The 20520-nt window shown below is 34.2% G+C and overlaps 2 protein-coding genes across 2 annotated transcripts; both read left to right on the forward strand.

The window, feature by feature from the left end:
• The first annotated feature begins 10098 nt into the window (after positions 1-10098).
• Positions 10099-11212, forward strand: LOC123661871. The gene is made up of 2 exons (XM_045596813.1): positions 10099-10138; positions 10725-11212. The coding sequence occupies exons 1-2, from the start codon at positions 10099-10101 to the stop codon at positions 11210-11212; spliced, it is 528 nt and encodes a 175-aa protein (XP_045452769.1).
• Positions 11213-13578: 2366 nt separating this feature from the next.
• Positions 13579-14923, forward strand: LOC123661881 (ATP synthase subunit g, mitochondrial-like). The gene is made up of 3 exons (XM_045596821.1): positions 13579-13596; positions 13943-14158; positions 14688-14923. Exons 1-3 carry the CDS (start codon positions 13579-13581, stop codon positions 14856-14858), a joined length of 405 nt encoding a protein of 134 aa, XP_045452777.1. The 3' UTR covers positions 14859-14923.
• The last annotated feature ends 5597 nt before the right edge of the window (positions 14924-20520 follow it).

Genomic DNA, 20520 nt, shown 5'->3' on the forward strand with positions numbered 1-20520 from the left:
AATCATCAGCATAACCAGTATCGCTAATTTAATTTCGCCGGGAACCGTCTCGAGACCACATAAAATTGTTTCAATTGTTTGCGAATGTTCCAGAGCAGAAATTTCCGTTAAGCCGCTAAAGATATTTCTTGGTGTTTTCTTCTGAATTGATTGAGAAGACGAAGTTGTACAGTTTAATACATTTTCTTATGTACAGTCTACGCTTTTGATTGTTTCTAGCAACATCGTGACGATTATATATACGTTTATGTAGTATATAACACTGCTACATTATAATTATCTACAGTTTGGCTAGTAGTGTACAAAAAACCATGCATTTTTTTTAGGTATTCTTAAAAAGTTAAGAAAATGAAATGCGCGTCTCTTTCTTTATACTCAAAACCCCAAATAAAAACTTTAATGCACGATATTTAGATTACCAAAAATACACAAACATCTAACAACAGTTAAAGGTGCAATTTCAAATATATGTATATAGTACACACATATTTTTTTTTATTTCTCTCGCTTTAGTCACCTGATTAAAAATGATAAAACAATTGAATCTCTACTAACAAATTTCATTATATAATGGGTTTAACACATTGCTTTGAATATATAGGTAAGGTTGAAACAGAACCATACCTATACCTCTTCTATGTTTCACTGTAATCGCTGTTGTTACAATAATATCTAAATAGAGTTCTTTAAAGACAATAATATAAGCTCTTTAATTTGAAAGCTTTAACATAAGTGGAATGTTTATTAACCTACTTATAATAACGGTATCATTAGCGTACTCAGAATCTACATCTTTATAAATAAAATTTTAAATAAATAAATATCTACACAATACACATACGGTCGTCTGTTCCTAAGTTATGCAACTTAATGCTTCTGTTATAGGTAACAGCCGACTCGATAAACTTACTTAAAAATAATATACATATATTTATATATCACACCAAGATTCGGGGCGGGAATCGAATCCACAAACCTCGGAGCAGAAAGCAGGGTCACTAAGAAAACTGCGCCAACGGGCTAATCATTATACTGTCTGATAACCTCACTTATATTAAGTATTAATATTTTTAATGGGCTATTGCTTAAAATTATTAAAACCTTCGCGGTATGTATATTGAAAAAAAATACATAATAAAAAAAAATGTTTATTTATTTATAGAACACCAAGAGAGTATACAAAATATTTCAAGTGCTTCGTACAATAACAGTAAAGTCTAAGTATAACTTTAATTATGATAACTACATTAAACTTGACTAACATATACACTTATAAAACATATAAAAAACATACACATGGCTAGAATTTAAGATATTGTCTTACATTACAATATATATTCTTTATTGCACTTAAAATTTTTGTACAGTTATTAATATACAAATTTGGTTAGCAACGGTGGACTTATCTCTAAAAGAGATCTCTTCCAGCCAACCTGTGATAGTGAGAACTAATGTTACATAGCAGGCTAAAAAAGTGCAGTAATGTAGATATATACAGATTCTTAAAAATAAAAAGCTAATTAAATAATATTCATAACAGCATACAATATATATATATACAATTAGCTACAACAAAATATTAAAACAAAAAAATCAAAGAATTATAGAGAAAAAATTTGTAACAATACTGAAAACAATTAAGCTTATTTTGCTGATAAATATAATCTATTCAATTTTTTAATTTAAAAATACCTAGTGTCATTATAATCAAATATATAATACCTACTTAATGCAATATTATGGCGTAGACTGTGCGCTAAATATCTAGGACAAATAGTTATTTGATAGAAATCAAAAAAGAAAAGAAGGAGTCATAAACAGTATATTTAAAATATTTTTTAAGTAAAATAACTTATTCAGCAAACCTAAAAAAACAATCCTAAATCCTGAAAAAACCTAACTTACCTCTTTCAATAATTTTGCAGATAGAATTTAAATATATAATTTTGTCACCAGTGCCACAATCTTGCTTGACCTTTCGACAATTCATATTTAACAGAAAACTAAAAACAGTAAAAACTAAAGATTGTTGACACAAACGTAATTGATTAGCCTTCTAAACTGAACAAGTCACGGCCGTCAAGAGTCACCTTCGTTAAATGTTAGGTTCTATTGTTTACAAGATACACGCGCATTGTTTCATTACCACCTGTATTCTAATACTGCAATATTTTGGGATGGCATTAAACTCGCTAATTATACTGTAAATAGCATGTCACTATTTTTTTTTATTAATTTGTGTGAGTGTGCCTGCATGCCTGTATGTGCACATGCAGTGTAAGTAAGCGTTATTACTCGTAAAATTGGTACAGTATATTTCAAAACATGGATTTTGTTTGTTATAAAAGAATACACGAGTCGTTATTTTCAACTACGTCGCTTTTTATATAACTATTTTTCGTCTTATATCGTTATAGAACAGAGTGTCTTGTAACGCTGGACTGGGTACATAGCAGTTACACGATAAAAGATAAAGAACATGATACATTACTGTTGAAAAATAGATAATTAAAGGCTAATAATGTAAGGAATTGGGAAAATACTTTAATAAAGTGAAGATAAAGTTGAAAAAGATACTTTATCTCATACATTTGTCACGCATACCTAACAAAATATAACATAATAACATACATATACATATACATAAATACCTAACATAATAACAAAGAAAACTAAATTAAGCTGCCTCTATAAACTCATCTAAAATTGCAAATTGTTGGGTGCACAGTGCATACTCGTACGTCTACTGACTGTACAAGTCAGTCAAGTTATATTAACTTCTGAACTTTTAACGTCATGCCTGAATGCTCCGTAAGGTAATATATACTAGTTAATCATATTATGTCAATATTATGTACTATGGGATATAATTACCTGTTTTTTATTTTTTTATTTAAAATTAACATCCACGGGCTCTAAAATTCCCATGCATTTTTGTTGAACATCACATGCATTATAATAAATACCACAGGCGATTTATTATTCAAACTACAAATTGACAGTCCTGTGATTTTGTAGTAAGTATATTTCGAATTAATGTTGTAAATAAACAACCGTTCTGGTTAAGTGGTACGAGTAAGCGTCTAAAACACAGGTGGTTTGTGGGTTCGATTCCCGCTATTCACGGATATTTGTATTTGTACAAATATTTGTTTCCGGTATGGATATCCATTCTAGTGGTTCTTGCCACCGTGGCTCGGAGAGCACGTTAAGCTGTCGGTCCCGGTTGAGTCCTGATAGCGATCGTTACTCATAGTAGGGAATATGCTAATAAATAAATTCGCTAACCCGCAGTAGACCAGCATAGTGGATTAAGCTCCGATTCTTCTCCTACATGGAGAAAAAGCCCTATGCCCAGCAGTGAGATGTTACAGGCTGATTCGTGTTGTAAATAAAAAGTAAAATAAAAGTTTATTTTAAATATAGGTTTATTTTACTTTTCATATAAAAAAATTGTACTCTTAAACCAAAGGTACATATTTAATTACATATTTTAATGTCGATTTTTACTTCAATCTATCTAGTGACTTTCACGAGATGTTTAATAATAAACAAAAACTTATTAAAAATATTTTTCCTTTGTTCTAATACAGCTTATAATATATACAACGCCTATCAGATGAATGTTCAACTAAAATTCGAATAAACAAACAGTCTCGCTTTCACATTTATCAATATCAATAATTGTTTAATATAACTCACTTATTCTGTATCTGTAGGTGTCTGTTAGGTAGAGACGTTTAGATGTCGTAATAGAAAAAATACCTTACTAGAGAATTAGTACATTTAGCATTAATATTGAAGCGAAAGTGATTCCAGCTCACAAACTGTCGTAATAATTTGAGCTTGCTGTGACTTACGTCACAATGTGTCATAACTCGTAAGTGTCAATTTCATTTGAGTTTATCGTACAATACCGTGTGTGATACTATCTCTGATGTAAACTAGCGGCAATAAAGCTGAAATTCAAAGGCTCTAATCACTGGGTTATCATAACTCTATCAATGATCAAACTCGTTTTAATGGACAATTACTTAAAATATATGTATACGATATATGTATACGATTTATGTATACAATTTATATTCGTGCTTCGCAAATATGATCTATTTCTTCGAGTTTCGTAAAATACTCACATGGCTCATAATTCGCGTTCGCAGTAATACGCATATTCTTAACCTAACTTTACTCTATTCTATTAAATCCTGACGATTTAAATTTCGTAGTCATTTCTAAATTGCAAAAAAAATTACTTCTTAAAATTCCTTCTCACTAGTTTTCCTTTTATACCAAAGCTTTCACTTTTTAAGTTCTTGACATTGAAATTTCTTACCTTTGCATATAATTATAGTGGATATGTACAAAACTTTTCTCTTTTTAAAAATACTGTTAGTAAGAATTTTCTTAAAATTTAACTTTAATACATACATACATAGAATAAAATTATATGTATACTAGCGACTCGCCCCGGCTTCGCACGGGTGCAATACTGATACTAAATATACTACAGAATGTCTTTATTTATAGTGTGAAGCTAGCTTATGCCAAGGTTATTAACATAATAACAACAACATTCAAATATGCGTCGTTAGATTACACGTTGTTACCAGGGACCGGACAAGCTAAGCCTTTTCGCAGGGTAACCCGCACATGGGGTAGCCCTTATCGCAGTGTAACCTTTTGTTAGAGTTGCACCTCGAAACCCAGCGGATTGGGTAACACCTTTAATATAGAAGCCACGTGGAGGGGTTAACCCCTTCAGTGGCTTAAGCCTATGAAGAGGTTACCTAGACGAAAAGCTTTTATTCGTGTTACCCTGAATTAACTAATAAACTTAAGCTGCATGTAGAGAAGGGGGGATACTTACACCCGAAGCCCGAACATGGCTTCATCACCTTAATAGTTTTGTTTAGTTATTACGAATTTGACAATAAGTGACGACTGACGACGACGGTCGACGACAGACAAGCGATTTAATAGGGATGAGTAATACTAATGCAGGTAAGTGATTATTATTTAAATAAGTGCTGAGTTACCTTAATGTTAAAATTATGTCATTCTTGTTAAATAATTATTGTTATTATGTTAAGTTATGACTGAATTACATAACATCGTATTTATTATTTATTTTAATAACATAAGTATACCCACTTTGATCATTACTAAATCACTCATATATCTCTCATCTATCTCTATAAAATTTATGTATTTTTATATTTTTTATACAACTAGGCCGGCAAACAAGGGTACGGATCACCTGATGGTAAGCGGTTACTGTAACTTATAGATGCCTGAGGATATTGCTGACATTACCCTCAATCCACCACAGGAGCTCTGGTCATATTACTCTCCACAAGAGCACAACACTGCTTGAAATCCATATTATTTTGCTCTGATCTTCTTTAAGGTCGAGGGACTTCGCCAGTTGGACTGCTCCAGATTTTGAGCAGGATATTTCGTGCTGTGCCTCAAATATATATGCAAGTATGTTTACAGGTTAAAATTTTTGTATTATAATTTATACACCTACACTCTTTACCCACTTTGCCCCTATTTTGTCAGGAAGAGATCGATATTCAGCGATAAGACCGCCCTTTATACCTTACGATACCTAGTTTGTTAAAATCTATATGTATTTTGCTACGTAATATTTCTGTTTTTGGTGCACAATAGTAATATTTTAATCTTGCTAAGTTCTAAATCCTCGGCATAGCTACAAGATAATATAGGTGGTCAGGGACCTATAAGACAAGTGCACATCCTTAGGTACAATTTAGTGAAATTGCTCTAATAAATTAGTCCACTTGATGATACTTTCGTACGATTTAGTAAGATATTTTATATAATAGCTTTTTGTGAAATTATATAATTATTTTTTAGACCTATTGTTTTAATTGAATCATATATTACTATAGGTATACCCCCATCGTTGTAACCTTTTTGACTAGCCATTGCAACGGGCTAGTCAAAAAGTCTAAGTTTGTGTTCTTTTTGAACTCATATTACTAGATCACATAAAGTTAATATTGCTTTATGTGATCTAGTAATATGTTGTATATCTGCCAAAGAATTATTGCACTTGCGACTGAATATGTAGGTACATCTATTTGCGTTTTTTGTCTTCATAATAGATTTTCAATTTCATTTGTTAATATGGTTTTTATTATCTTTAAGTTTAATCAATTCTGTTTCTGATCTACGTCTGTCGTATCCTTGGATTTTCCCATATATTCACACAAAATATGTGTAAATTTCTTATTGCGGTGTAGATATATTATTTTCTTGATTTAAGATTTTTATAAAATCGCTCTTCATTCGACGTGGATTGATTATTTTGAGATTTTTCTACAATTTATTGAACAAGTTTTGTATCTTTTGAGTCGGCTACTACGTAGTACTAGTAAGTGATAGTTTTTGTAGGAGGGTATCTAAGAAATGCGTGAGTAGACTATTAGGTGGTTCAAGGACTATGTGAATCTTATATTTTTTACTCAGTTTTGGCATTAATATGTACTGAAAGCAGCTTATTATTTAAATAGAACTGCTAATGCTAGTTTCCTCGAGCTTTTTTTTGGGAATATATTCATGGTTAATAAGATTTGTTTTATAATAATATCCCAATGATGCATTGAATATAGCGTCTATGACTTCGAGTTCAAATGTAGTTGTGTTTATTATCATTATTATACTTAAATTTTTCAACGGCTTGTATATTTACCCTAAAACATAATTTTATATTTGTATATGTCAGTTTTATTCAATATTGAGGTAATTGAATGCATAACCATTATGCAAACAACACAATTCAAATATATTAATGGTACGATCAACTTATATAAACGTGAGAATTAATTGCGAAAGGCGAATTTTTATTATTATTCACAATTTTTAACAAACAATGCTTAATATTTGTTGAAACTAAAATTTAGGTCAAATTAATTTTGTATTAACATAAAAATTACTACGTGACCGAAATTCAAGACATTCATTTGAATTATTATTAATATTTGTTTATCTTTAATTGTTAACGTCATACTTTATTCTATATAAAGTACCTGGGTGACCAAGCTAAGCTCGATATTTTTAGTAAATTGTGTTTTCTGGCAATCGTATTTAAACACGAATTACATATCAAAATGTGAGTAATATTTTCCGATTTTACCGACATAATAATAACAAATATGAACTGGTTTCTGGTTATTTAAATAAAAAAAAACACGAGTGCAATTAGAAAAAAAGGAAAAAAATAATCGATCTCCAAGACATTGGGATTTGAACCGTGGTCTTCTCGGTCGATCACGAGCGGCCGCTTTCCCACCTGAGTTATTACAACTTTATTGACAGTTGCGAAATTTATCTTCATATTCTAACGATATTGTAGTCATTTTTATTGCCTAAAAACAGGGATAAAACGACATTTTCCCAAAAATGAATCCTAGTTATATCGATTTATCGCCCCCGAAATTCCCTGCACACTAAATTTCACGAAAATCGTTATAGCCGTTTCCGAGATTCAGAATATATATATATATATATATATATATATATATATATATATATATATATATACAAGAATTGCTCGTTTAATAGTATTAGATAAAAATGAATCTTGCAAAGCGCATAACTCGAGAATGGCCCGAATAATTCGGGTAATTTATTTTTTTGTATGTTCCTTAGGCTCACGGAAGGTTTTTTTAAAAGCAAAAAAAATAAAATAAAAATAGAGTGATCACTCGGAAAACGTTACATTTATTTAATTTTTACTAATAACTTTTGATAGAACAAAGTCTGTCCGGGCAACTAGTAAAAATTATGTATCTACATTAAATTTTCCAATACCTAATGGTAACTTTTGCGCAAAAAGAAGTAATTAATATACTTTACTGCAAGTGAACTTATCTCTGAAAGAGATTTCTTTCAGTCAACCCATGGTCAACGGTAAGCATTTCATAAGTATAGCGAGGCAAACAAAACTCGACTCCACTACAACTGAGAATGATTTTTTTACCACGACATGCTCATTACACTGACCTTCTTTCCCTTCAACTTTCCTATTCCTATAAAAGTCATGTTAACAAAAGATGTGCAAATAAACCACTGCAATTTTCATCTCCAACACTGATTCTGTATATTGTTCGGGATCACTTGCGCGTGTATAATAAAAAAAAAATATATATATACGATTTGGCGGATAATGACCTGTCACTCAGTATCCTCCGCTTGTCATTTCTTTAGCATATGCTAAGCAATATCCTGCTCTGTACCACACAGCAACCATGGCATATCTTTGTTACTTTACTTCCGATCTTACACCGTAAAAACCGTGATGGCGTACTTATTCAACTATTCTTACCTTTCGGTTATTTGTACTTTTATATGTATTTACTTGACGACGTGTTGGCGCAACGGTCACAGCACTGGTTTGTGTCTGTTGTGCTGACGGTTGCGGGTTTAATCCCCGCACATGACAAACATTTGTATTGGCCATACAGATGTTTGCCATGGTCTAGGTTTTTGTGCAGTCCTTGTGGGTTTCCCCACCGTGCCTCGGAGAGCACCTTAAGCTGTCGGTCCCGGTTGCTATCATGTACACCTGTTAGCGATCGTTACTCGTGATAGGGAGTATATCCGCCAATCCACATTGGAGCAGCGTTGTGAATTAAGCTCTGATCCTTCTCCTGCATGGGGAAATAGATATATGCCCCACAGTGGGATATTACAGGCTAAAGTGAAATATATATATTTGTAATTATATTAAACATGTGTTAGTTAAATTTTGTTTTGTGTATTAGTTTGTTTCCACAAACAAATAACAAAATACCGCAGATCAGGACAAACAAAACGAATAAATAAAACAGCAACAGCCAAACTATATAAGTATTACAAATATTAATTCATTGCTTAACAAAATTTAAATTCAATTATTTTCAACACGATGTAATAAAAATAGCTATTAACTCTCAATATATAGACTAATTTCTGATAATTTAGAATTTGTATATATCAACATTAGAAAACCAGAACTGCTCATGGTGTGTCATTGAACCTACAAAAGGCAAAAAATCGCCAAGATATCCTTGCCCAAACCGAACTTATACCTAAACATTTAAAATCGTATGATCGTCGAGTAAATCTATCGTTTTGTTGAATATAAAGACATAAAGTGCGCAATTATTTAATTAAAATCTATAGATAAAATCTAAAAAAAAAAAAATAGTTTAATCCTCTTGTTCCGATACGGAAAACATTTCTGACATGAAAATTGATTGTGTGATAAGACCACCAACCTAAAATAACGGGTAAAGTTTACAAATTCGACTTTTTAAAATTTTCGTATACATAAAGAAATGTATCTGTCTTTCCAATATATTGTTTAGTGATAAATAAATGTAAATGTGATTTTGTCACATTCGAAGATAGAAATATGAAAACCAACTCTAAACTGGCACGTAAATAGGAAATATGTAACTTACAAAAATTTTAAATTTTTAAAATACAATATTTAATTAGCACACACATATAACATCTCAATAACAAATGTTTTAAATTTAAAATAATAATGCTTAAGCCATTTATTTATTTACAATTAAAAAAAATCACCTTTTTTTTCTTATGAGGTAAATACCTACCCAACGACAATCAACACGTTTCAAACATTTGATAGAGTGCGGCGTTCTTTGACTCGTTTATCAAAGAGTACATGGTTGACGTAATTGTTAGTAATTTTGTAGAAAGCCATGTTTGAGTAAAGATTTTCAGTGGCTTATTAAGAGGTATTTCAGGCAAAATGTAAAATACTCCTACCTATACATACTTATGACTTTATCAAAATAATCGATGTAAATTCTGGTATCCATTCTTTCTGAAAGCTGGTTTGATTTTATTTTATTTAGGTTGTAATTTAGCAAAGCGTAAACTTTGACAAGCAAGTTTTCCAATCGTGTCGTTTACGGTATCCGTAATAATTTAAATATAATAAAATCGATGTAGCTGAGACATTTTGAATGTCAAATTTGACATGAAAATGTAAGTGCAGCTTCACTCATGTAAATGTTTTATTTAGAATTGGATACAACACAGCAACAATTTTAGGAAAATATGGCTAGAGCAAGCAGAATAGCTTTAGACATGGCTTTGGGTATGTATTATTAATTGTCTTTTTCTATAATTTATTCACAATATAATAAGTATGAAGTAGGTAAACTGCATATAAGACAAAAAAAGTAATTTTCTCTCAAATATATAAAGTATTAGAAGGAGGCAACTTTGATTTCGAGTTAAAGAGATTTTGCAAAACAAGTTGTATTTGTAATAACTTGAAGTATGTGAATAAGTTATGTTAATATTTAATATAATGTTTAATACGTGGATATTTGTTTTGCAGTTTCTCTGAGAACCGTTCGACCATTAGTCACAAAATTATGGGGCATCGGAAAAAACTTAGTCCAAAAAACACCGGCAAAATCCTTAGTTTCTAATCCTTTCGTCGAAAAGACAGAAACAGCAATAAATAAAATGACTGATACTTTGATATCAACAATGACTACCATTCGTGACCGACAACTTCCAAAAGAGCTAAAATATCTCGAGAAAGAACTAGAAAAAATTAAAGACAGAATATCTAAAACAAAATGTCAATAAAATAAATTTTAAAAATTATATATTCAAATCAATGATTTATAGTCTTCAACAACTTGCTTTAACTGTATTTTTATTTTTTTTAGAAACAAGTAAAATATTGAAACCTGCTTTAGGAACAGCGTGGCAATATGCAAAAACTGAAATTGTTCCTCCTATGACTTTAAATTTCTTTCATGGCCCTAAGGGAAAAAACTTAGAAGATACCATTTCTAAGGCAGCTGATAACTTTATATCTGGAATCCAAAATAGAATAAATGAAATAGAGGCAGAAAAAATTAGAGATTTAGAGCGTAAACAAGCTGCTGCAAAGGCATTAATAGAAAAGTTAAAAGCTGAGGCGAAAAGGAAATCTGAAGAAGTGCAAAAAAAAGCTGCAGATATCGTAAAGAAGGCAAAAGAAGAAGCTCAGAAAAAATCTCAAACTGCAACTAAGACAATCTCTGATGTTAAAAAGATAGTAGAAGATGGAAAGGAAATAGCAAAGAAAGCAGTTAATTTGACGAAAAGAAACCCACCTGCAAAACGCGAAAGTGAAAACAAGAAAGGTCCCCCAAAAACAACAAAAAAATAGACGATACATATGTTTATTTTCAGTTCCTAAAGTACATATTGTTTGTCTTTTTATCATTAAATTTTTGAAATAAATTTTGTTTTAACACTTGTTTGAATACAATATATGTAGGTAGGTACTTTATTGCTAGCTGTTTGGTTACGGCAATGAAGAATGTAGCCACCCCCTCTCGTCCCGTGGGTGTTGTAAGAGGCGACTAAGGGATAACACAGTTCCACTACCACCTTGGAACTCAAAAAGTTGATCGATGGCGGGATAACCATCCAACTGCTGGCTTTGAAATACAGAGGCCGAAGACGGGCAGCAGCGTCTTCCATGCGACAAAACCAGCTTTGCGGTCACCAATCCGCCTGTCCAGCGTGGTGTGTGACTGTGATAGGCTGAAGTGATGGAGAACTAATAATTATAATAACTCTTTACTGTACACCAAGAGTGAGCAAAATTACAAAAATAAAAACAGGAGACTAACTACTACTTTTGGAATTTGAAAATTTTTCGATACTAGGCTGCTACTACTAGCCTCAGATTCACGTTTTATATCAAATGAGAATAAATAAAGAAATAAATATCTTTTATCCACTATTAATTCTTCCAAATATGTTTTCTATGCAGCTATACAGTTTTGGTTACAATAATGTTTACGATCAAGATATTATCTCTCGAAAACTATAATTATTGTTATCTAATTGACAAACAGCACGGGCACTTAAATCCTACTTATAATATCTACTTAGTTTTTGATACTTATCTTATTTTCTGTAAAATCAATTAGTAAACGATGTAATTTTAATAAAGGTAGTATTTTATACGATAAAAAATTCCGCGTTTATTAGTATTTATAGTGGTTTTATTAGCGTATCTAATTGACAAATATTAATTACTTTATTCATTCAGATTAATGGCTTTCAACAGTGTATGAGTGAAGGGAGGAGTAAAATGTTATATGGGAGAAAAGTTGAAAAAGTGTCCAGCTGTACGCTATAAATATCAGTTCAAAAAATTCCCATAATCGCGATGGTATAGACAAAGGATAAGCTCAATGTAGCAATTATAATTCAAAATCCGACCGAAATAGCGTTAATATCACCAAAAGTATGATATAAAGTGAGCAATTACAGAGAAGTTGAAGTTTAAGATTTACCCTGATGCTGTGGCACCACCCTAATTTATAATGCATTTCGAAGAACACTTTCTTATATATAAAGATAATTTCCCTGCTCTCTACCTTCCATACAAGTGCCAAATTAGCACAGATGATTTTGGTGCGGACCAGAATACGGCAAATAAAATAAAAAGTATTAATTACTTAACAAATATTTACATCGTTAACTAAACAGAGTTATGCTCTTAAGATCTGTTGTTACTGTTATTTTATACATTCCATAAAAGATATAATTATTTGAATTTTAGTTTTAAATAATTTTCTCGAGTTGCACAACTTATCATAAATAAAACAAGTGTTCGGTTGGTACATGCTTATATATTAACCAAGACTGATGAAACCGAGCTTACCTGTAGCTGTACTAACGTGCATATTCTAGCACGCTATGCCTCTTAATTTTTTTATCACTATAGCTACATTCTACCGAGTCTCTCGAAATATGTACATATATTCTCATCATAAATAGATGCTTTTTTAATTTTATGGACGACATTTGAACACTTTGTCAGCGCATGCACATAAATCCGCTGGAAAGTCTATTAAACGAAATTTACCATTACAACTATCAGTGTACATATTTCTGGCTTTAATCAGTATCCCTTCGACCCAGTTTTATTTTATTAAAATATTATGTGGGATCACAATTGGTATGGTAATGGTTTACTTAAGAAACTATAATCAAGTTAAACAAAAGTCCGGATTACCTATCTTTTTCTTTAGCGTATGTAGACGATTTGGATTTTTTTTCACAGTACTGAAAATAACTTTTTTTTGGTATGGCAGGGGAATCCAATTACGGGTGATATCCAGGATGCCTGGGTAGGCATTCCTAGACCGTATGTCGGCTTCAGCACTTGGGGGTGCAATACTGACCGAAACCACTGCGGGAGCCATCAGCCGCATTAATTGGAGGGTCCCGGATCCGTAAGCAACAGGATCTAACATAGTCCATGAATCTAGAGATTTTATTTACTAAGACAATTGAATTTAATATAATTATTTTAATTAATTTAATCTTACTTTACATATTTTTGTAAAATAGAAATATTAGATTATTAAAATGGAAAAGTTATGGTAATATAATTTAGATTATTTATTTAAAAAGGTTTAATATTATTTAAAAAAATATATATATGACATGTCAAAAGTGATACTCAAAGAGTATTATTTATTAATTGTTGTGTATTAAGTTTGATTAGAAATAATGACTGGAAGTAATGCTGTTAAAAATTGTAACCTTTTATTTCGTAAGACAATTATATTAATATTGTAATGTATATTCTATTTTATTAAAATCTAACGCAACGTACATTAACCTAAGTATATTATGATAACCTCAATGATTTAGGTTAAAAAAATTACGGTCAAGGTCCTTTGATACAATTTTATTACATGTTATTTAAATGTCCCAAGGGACTTAAGTAGCTTTGACATTTATGGAAGTCATAATTTCCGCTACGATGGGTTGATGTTTATCGCCCTAGCTAACTTTTATAAATTAAAAATCTGTCGTTTTTGGTTTTGTCGAGTAAAACCGCATTAATATTATATTTGTAATGTTAGTATAGGCTTTAAACATTTTTAAAGGGCTAAGATCGATCTTAATAAACGAAGTGAATGGCGCATACGCTATACCAGTCATTCAACAAAGGACCAATCAGCTCAAGGAGTTTCTTCAAGATAAATCGTCAAAAGCTCTACGATCGAAATGGGGCCAAAAAGTTCGCGATGCTAAAGGATTTTATCAATTAGAAATGTCTCCTCCAAAGTTTGATGAAGTAAAGGTTAATAAAAGTGTATCGTTTTCATTCTAAAATGGTTAAACTTATTTACTTTCGTCTTTAAAATTGCTAAGCCTAGCTTAAGTATATCCACGACCATTCCAGAGTCTGAAGCTGCCTTTTCATCTAACTTGTCTACTATAATTTTGTTTGCTCGCAAACGAAAAAAAAACCGACTTCAATTACATCGACAAGTAATACAACGTAAGTAGACAAAAAAAATTAGCAAACGCACTAGTCGTCACTACGATTTTCGAGGGTTTCCCTCGATTTCTCTGGGATTCCATCATCAGATCCTGGTTTCCTTATCATGGTACTACACTTGGGCTATCTCCTTTCCAACAAAAACAGAGTTATCAAAATCGGTTCATAAACGACGAAGTTATCCCCAATAATACATAAAATAATTTAAAAAAATATATACATATATACGGTTGATTTGAGTAACCTCCTCCTTTTAGTTAAAAATGTATTAGTTCTTCTCTTCTACCTCTTTAATTTTTTAAATATTTATCAAAAAAATTTTTTTTAGAAATTGAAAGAAGACCTTGTCCTCGTCAAAGATTTCATTGGAAATGGCTGTTTTAAATACATAACAGTCAAACAAGCCTGGCTTCTTTTCTTAGTTGGCTTGGAAATCATCTTGTGGTTTTTCTTAGGAGAAACCATCGGGAAAATGCACATTGTTGGTTATAAGGTGTAAAGATTTATTTTTGTCAAGATTTATGCTTATTATGTCTTCTAAATAAACGTATTTATAGCAAAAAATTTTTGTGTGTAATTTTTCTCGCGCTGGTTTAAGTTTACATCTATACTAATATTATAAAGCTGAAAAGTACGTAGTATGTTTGAACGCGCTAATCTCAGAAACAATTGGTCCAATTTGAAAAATTCTTTCAGTTTTAGATAGTTCATTTATCGAGGAAGGACATTTTTTTTCAAATTAACGCGTGTGAAACCACGAGGCACAGCTAGTTTTTAATAATCACGAAATTATAAAAACGTTTGTCTGTCTAGTAGTACAATTCTAGTCTAGTAATACAATTCGTGGGTGTCGTAAGAGGCGACTAAGGGATAACAAGGTTCCACAACCACCTTGGAACTTAAGATGCCGACCGATGGCGGGATAACCATCCAACTGCTGGCTTTGAAATACACAGGCCGAAGACGGGCAGCAGCGTCTTCGGTGCGACAAAGCCAGTACTGCGGTCACCAACCCGCCTGCCCAGCGTGGTGACTAAGGGCAACACACATGAGTTCACGTTATTTTTGGCGTAAACTTGTGGAGGCCTATGTCCAGCAGTGGACTGTATAGGCTGTAATGATGATGATGATGAATACAATTGATCAGTGTTATGCTGCTTTTTTTTCTTTCTTGTTAGTAGGTAATCATTAAATGAACAGGAATTTTAATTAATATTTTCAGATAGAATGATATTATATAGGTATATTTACCACCCCAGGCCCTTGGAGTCTAGGCCCAGACTTAGGTCTAGGGCCTAGGCCCCAAGGAGTTGCTGGACTTCTACCTGGACGCGTCCCCCGTTTGGCGGATAGAGGAACGCCGTCTGCGGTTTAACGACTGCGGGTGGTAGGGGTCTTCGGACCCCGGCAGACCAAAACCAGACTATGCGCTCCGGGTACCGCTCTTGTTCTCAGAGTGGACTTGTGAGCGCAGGTGTGTTGGCACGGAGGTGCGGCGGTGTATGTGGCGCTGAGACGGCGCGGAGACGCGGGGGTCGGCTTTTCCTTCCCCCACGCGGAGGATGGGGTGGGTGGGTTCGCTCGCCCGCCCTAAGGCACGCGACATCGCGCTCTCGCGCCGAAGCCGCGGTCAGCCGGTGTGGGGGCCGTGGCCACCCCTGGCCTTTGTCGACTCCGGTTGTAACTGTCTGCCCCGGGCTACGCCTGGGGCGCCGGGGCGGCGCGAAGAGGTGGCGTCTTTGGGGCGCGGTGCCGTAGGGCACGCTGGGCGGGCGGGGGCTTTACTCCCCGACCGCGGGGGCCAGCGGGCGATGGGTTGAGGGATTCGTCGTCCGCATTGCACGATCCCAAGTCGGGGAAGGCGCGCTTCGTGTTCGAGTGCGCCTTCCGAGGTGCTTTGCACCGCGGTGGGCCCGCAAAAGCAAGTGCCGGTGAGGTTTGCGGAAGAATGCTACAGCGTCCCCGCGACCCCGCCACATAGGCGCTTAGGTGGAACACACGTGGCGGTTTTCATTCAGTACGAGTCCTAAAAAAAAAGGTATATTTACCACCAGGGAGTACCAATGAGTCGTATCCTTATGTTTTATAATTTGACATACCCAAAAACATGCTTCCTAACTAAAAAAAATTGATTGCGAATTATAAATCTTTACATTAACATATTTATTCACAAAAAATAACATTCTAAAGATGAAGATGAATGTCCAGTTATATTTTGCACTATATTACCGACGCGAAATTATCGCCTTTCTTAGTTCTTTTAAAAATGACACAACACAAAATACCTACACATAAAAAAAATTAATAAAGAAAGATTTTATCGGACGTACTTATTAATTGAATCAGATCTTTATCTATTTATGTACATTTTTAATAAATAAACGAACGATAATACGAACTAAGTAGGTACTTGAGATTGGAGAACTGAAATAAACAAAAACTAACATTTTTCATTACATATACTTTTAGTATAGATCAAGTTACATAAACCTAATGATTATTTTCATATAATACTAGCTGTGCCCGCGACTTCATCCTCTCTTCGTCTGAGTGGAATTTAACAAAAAAGGAATTGTTCAGTTCGCAGAATTATAAAATGAATAAAAATAATGTTTAACAATTTTAATTGGTGGTCCACCTAGGTCTTGGACCCAGCCCAGGGGTAGGTCATGACCCCCATGACATCCCCCCCTGGATCCGCCCTTGCGTATCATGGACTACATACACGCACTGCGATAGATTATACAGAAGACAGAGGTGTATAATCTGCCGTTATTTGTTACGTATGTAGACTATAAGAAAGCCTTCGATTCTCATCAAGACCTGGGCGGCGCTAGAGTCTCTTCAGTGATTCCAGATTGACTATCGGTGCATCTAGGTGTCGAAGTGTATATACAGAGCCGCAACCATGACAGTCCGAATCCACGACGTAAACACAGAACCTATTCCACTGCAGCGCGGAATACGACGAGTACGACAAGAGGGTGTTATATCCCTGAAACTGTTTACTAGAAGACGTGTTTAAGCTGATGGGGTGGGAAGGGTTAGGTAAAAATATCATTGGTGAACACTTCACACACCTTCGATTTGCCGCTGATATATTGATCCTGGCAGAGTCCTTAGAAAAACTCAGCACTATTCTAGGAGAGCTCCATTGCCATTGACAAAACAAAGATTATGTCTAATGTCCATGTTACACCTATACTCGTCATTATTGGCGGCACTACTCTCGAAGTTGTCGACGAGTACATCTACCTGCGACAACTGATCCGTACGGGTAAGCCGAACTTCAAGAGAGCGGTAACTCGTAAAATCCAACTCGATTAAGCAGCGTCCAGAAATTGACATATATTATCTTCGCCTCCAGTATAACTCATTGTCTGAAGTCAAAAATGTTTGTGTAGTGTGTTTTGCCAGTGATGACCTACTCGTACGGCGCTGAGACATGGTCTTTTACCGTTAGTCTTTTCCATGGTCGAGGTCACTTAGCAAACACGCGAACTGCAATCATACGCAAAAGAATCCGTGATGATAAAATCCGTAGACGAACAAAAGTCACCGATATAGCTCTCAAAATCTGCAAGCTAAAGTGGCAATGGGTAAGTCATATTGCAAGGAGAATCGACTACCGATGGGTAAGAAAGGTTTTCGAATGGCGACAATGTCTCGGCAAAAGGAGCACAAGGACACCCTCCTAAACAGGTAGACTGATGACCTGAAGAAAACAGGGGGAGGGTGCAGGGCTGGATCGAGTTGCGATCATTAGGGGAATTCTATGTCCAGGAGTGGACAACTAAAGTCTGGATGGATGAAAGTAATCAAGTAATGACTAAAAATAAATAGCTCATATATATCTATCTCTTCATTAATGTACATAGCAGGAAATACCCTGCTCAAAATAATCTGGAGCAGTCCGATCTAAGAGAATATTACGGCAAAATAATACTGCTTTTAAACACTGTTGTGTTCCTGTAGTGAGTAATATGACCAGAACTCCTGGGGAGTTGGGGTTAGGGTCGGCAAAGCACTTACGATGCTTCTAGTGTTCCAGACATCTATAAGCTACGGTAATCTCTTACCATGAGTGGAGCCGTACGTTGGTTTGCCAATCTAGTTGTAACAAAAAATACAAATTAAAATTTCTTATGGTTGTACCTATATCTATCTAATTTCACATAGGTACATAAAACAACCAACAACTACGTCAATATTGATTAAAAATATTTTTACTTTATTATTATTACCACTGCTTTTAAGAAGAACCTCTATATATAAAAGCGAAAGGTCACTCATCACGAAATCTCCGAAACTATAACACCTACGAACTTGAAATTTGGCAGGTAGACTCCTTATAGAACGTCGACATCCGCTAAGAACGGATTTTACGAAACTCGACCTTTAAGGGGGTAAAACGGGGGTTGGAAGTTTGTATGAAAGTCCTATGTTTTTGAAGTAAGAGATTTGAAATTTAAAATGTATGCTCTATAGATGGTGAGAAGGTGTCCAAATAATGTATCTTTAGAAAATAAATCCATTTTGGGGTTAGAACGGGGGATGGTAGGTTGACTTAGTCATCACGAAATCTCCGAAACTATAACACCTACAAGCTTAAAATTTGGCAGGTAGGCTCCTTATAGGACGCAGACATCCTCTAAGAACGGATTTTGCAAAACTCGACCCTTAAATATTTTTATGTTAAATATTTTAATTTTGTTTTGTTTGTTTGTTTGTTATATATATATATATATATATATATATATATATATATATATATATATAATAGATATATATAATAGATAGGTCACTGACGCACTCATCACGAGAACTCAAAAACCGCTGGATGATCCATCCATCTAGGATGGACAAAGAAGAAATTTAGCAGGGAGGTAGATTATAGTTAGTAGACGTCCGCTAAGAACGGATTTTGCGATATTCCACCGCTAAGGGGGTTTAATTGGGGTTGATGTTTTGTATGAGACATATACAGTAGCTATAAGTTCGCCTGATAGGTTATTTATACTGCAGCCTGAAAATAAAACTAAAAATGTGGTGTATAGAGAGGTTTTATAAAAATAACTATTAAATTATACTACCTGTGCCTTTTCAAAAGTTACTCAGCGTGATAAGTATTTCAAGTGACTGAAATAAAAAAATAATTTGCGTTAAACATCTTGATCGTAGTCGTAGTCGCGGGCAACAGTTGGTGTATTATAAAACAAAGTCCCAAAAAGTGTATGTGATCATCATTACAGCCTATACAGTCCACTGCTGGACATAGGCCTCCACAAGTTCACGCCAAAAATAACGTGAACTCATGTGTTTTGCCCATAGTCACCACGCTGGGCAGGCGGGTTGGTGACCGCAGTACAGGCTTTGTCGCACCAAAGACGCTGCTGCCCGTCTTCGGCCTGTGTATTTCAAAGCCAGCAGTTGGATGGTTATCCCACCATCGGTCGGCTTCTTAAGTTCCAAGGTGGTTGTGGAACCTTGTTATCCCTTAGTCGCCTCTTACGACACCCACGGGAAGAGAGGGGGTGGCTAAATTCTTTAGTGCCGTAGCCACACAGCACAATCACAGCACAGCAGTATGTGATCGATTTCCTCAAAATCTACTGAACGGCTAAGCCGATTTTGATGAGAGTTTCAGTGTTAGTTTGCCGGGAAAACTTTGTGACACACTGATTTCAACGCGGGCGAAGCCGCGGGCACAGCTAGTTATTTTATAAATGCGTTAGATAAACATCGTCGTATAGAGTCGTATATACGATAAAAAACGGTAATGATTTTAATCACTGTAAATTTGCTCGCCACTTCTTTTAAAATAGCTCAGTACATTCTATTTGTGTGCATTTACTAACAGGATGTTAGTTGAAGAGGACGTATACAACAAAATCTTTTTTGTGTTCATTTACTTTTAACGTTAATCGCACATAAAAGTGCGTCTTTAAAATTAATTTATGTTAATAAACCAATTACATCAATGCCAAAGTGTACGTGACGACAGACGACAGTGACGGCAAAAATAAAAAGTTTTTGACAAATAATATATTTGACAAGTAGTAATCTTTCAAAATGGCGTTGAAGGTGCAATGCGGTGTTTCCGCGGAAACGCGAAAGCGAGAATCATGATTGAAAAAGACCAAATAACTTTAAAAAAATGA

Source organism: Melitaea cinxia, chromosome 2 (genome assembly GCF_905220565.1).
Source record: "Melitaea cinxia chromosome 2, ilMelCinx1.1, whole genome shotgun sequence".
Classification (NCBI taxonomy): domain Eukaryota; kingdom Metazoa; phylum Arthropoda; class Insecta; order Lepidoptera; family Nymphalidae; genus Melitaea; species Melitaea cinxia.

Excerpts from the sequence above, each read along its gene's own strand:
- LOC123661871 (XM_045596813.1), top strand. The coding sequence starts at position 10,099 with ATGGCTAGAGCAAGCAGAATAGCTTTAGACATGGCTTTGG. Across the intron at positions 10,139-10,724 it reads AGCTTTAGACATGGCTTTGG|AAACAAGTAAAATATTGAAA; the intron begins GTATGTATTATT and ends TATTTTTTTTAG.
- LOC123661881 (XM_045596821.1), top strand. Across the intron at positions 14,159-14,687 it reads CAAAGTTTGATGAAGTAAAG|AAATTGAAAGAAGACCTTGT; the intron begins GTTAATAAAAGT and ends AATTTTTTTTAG.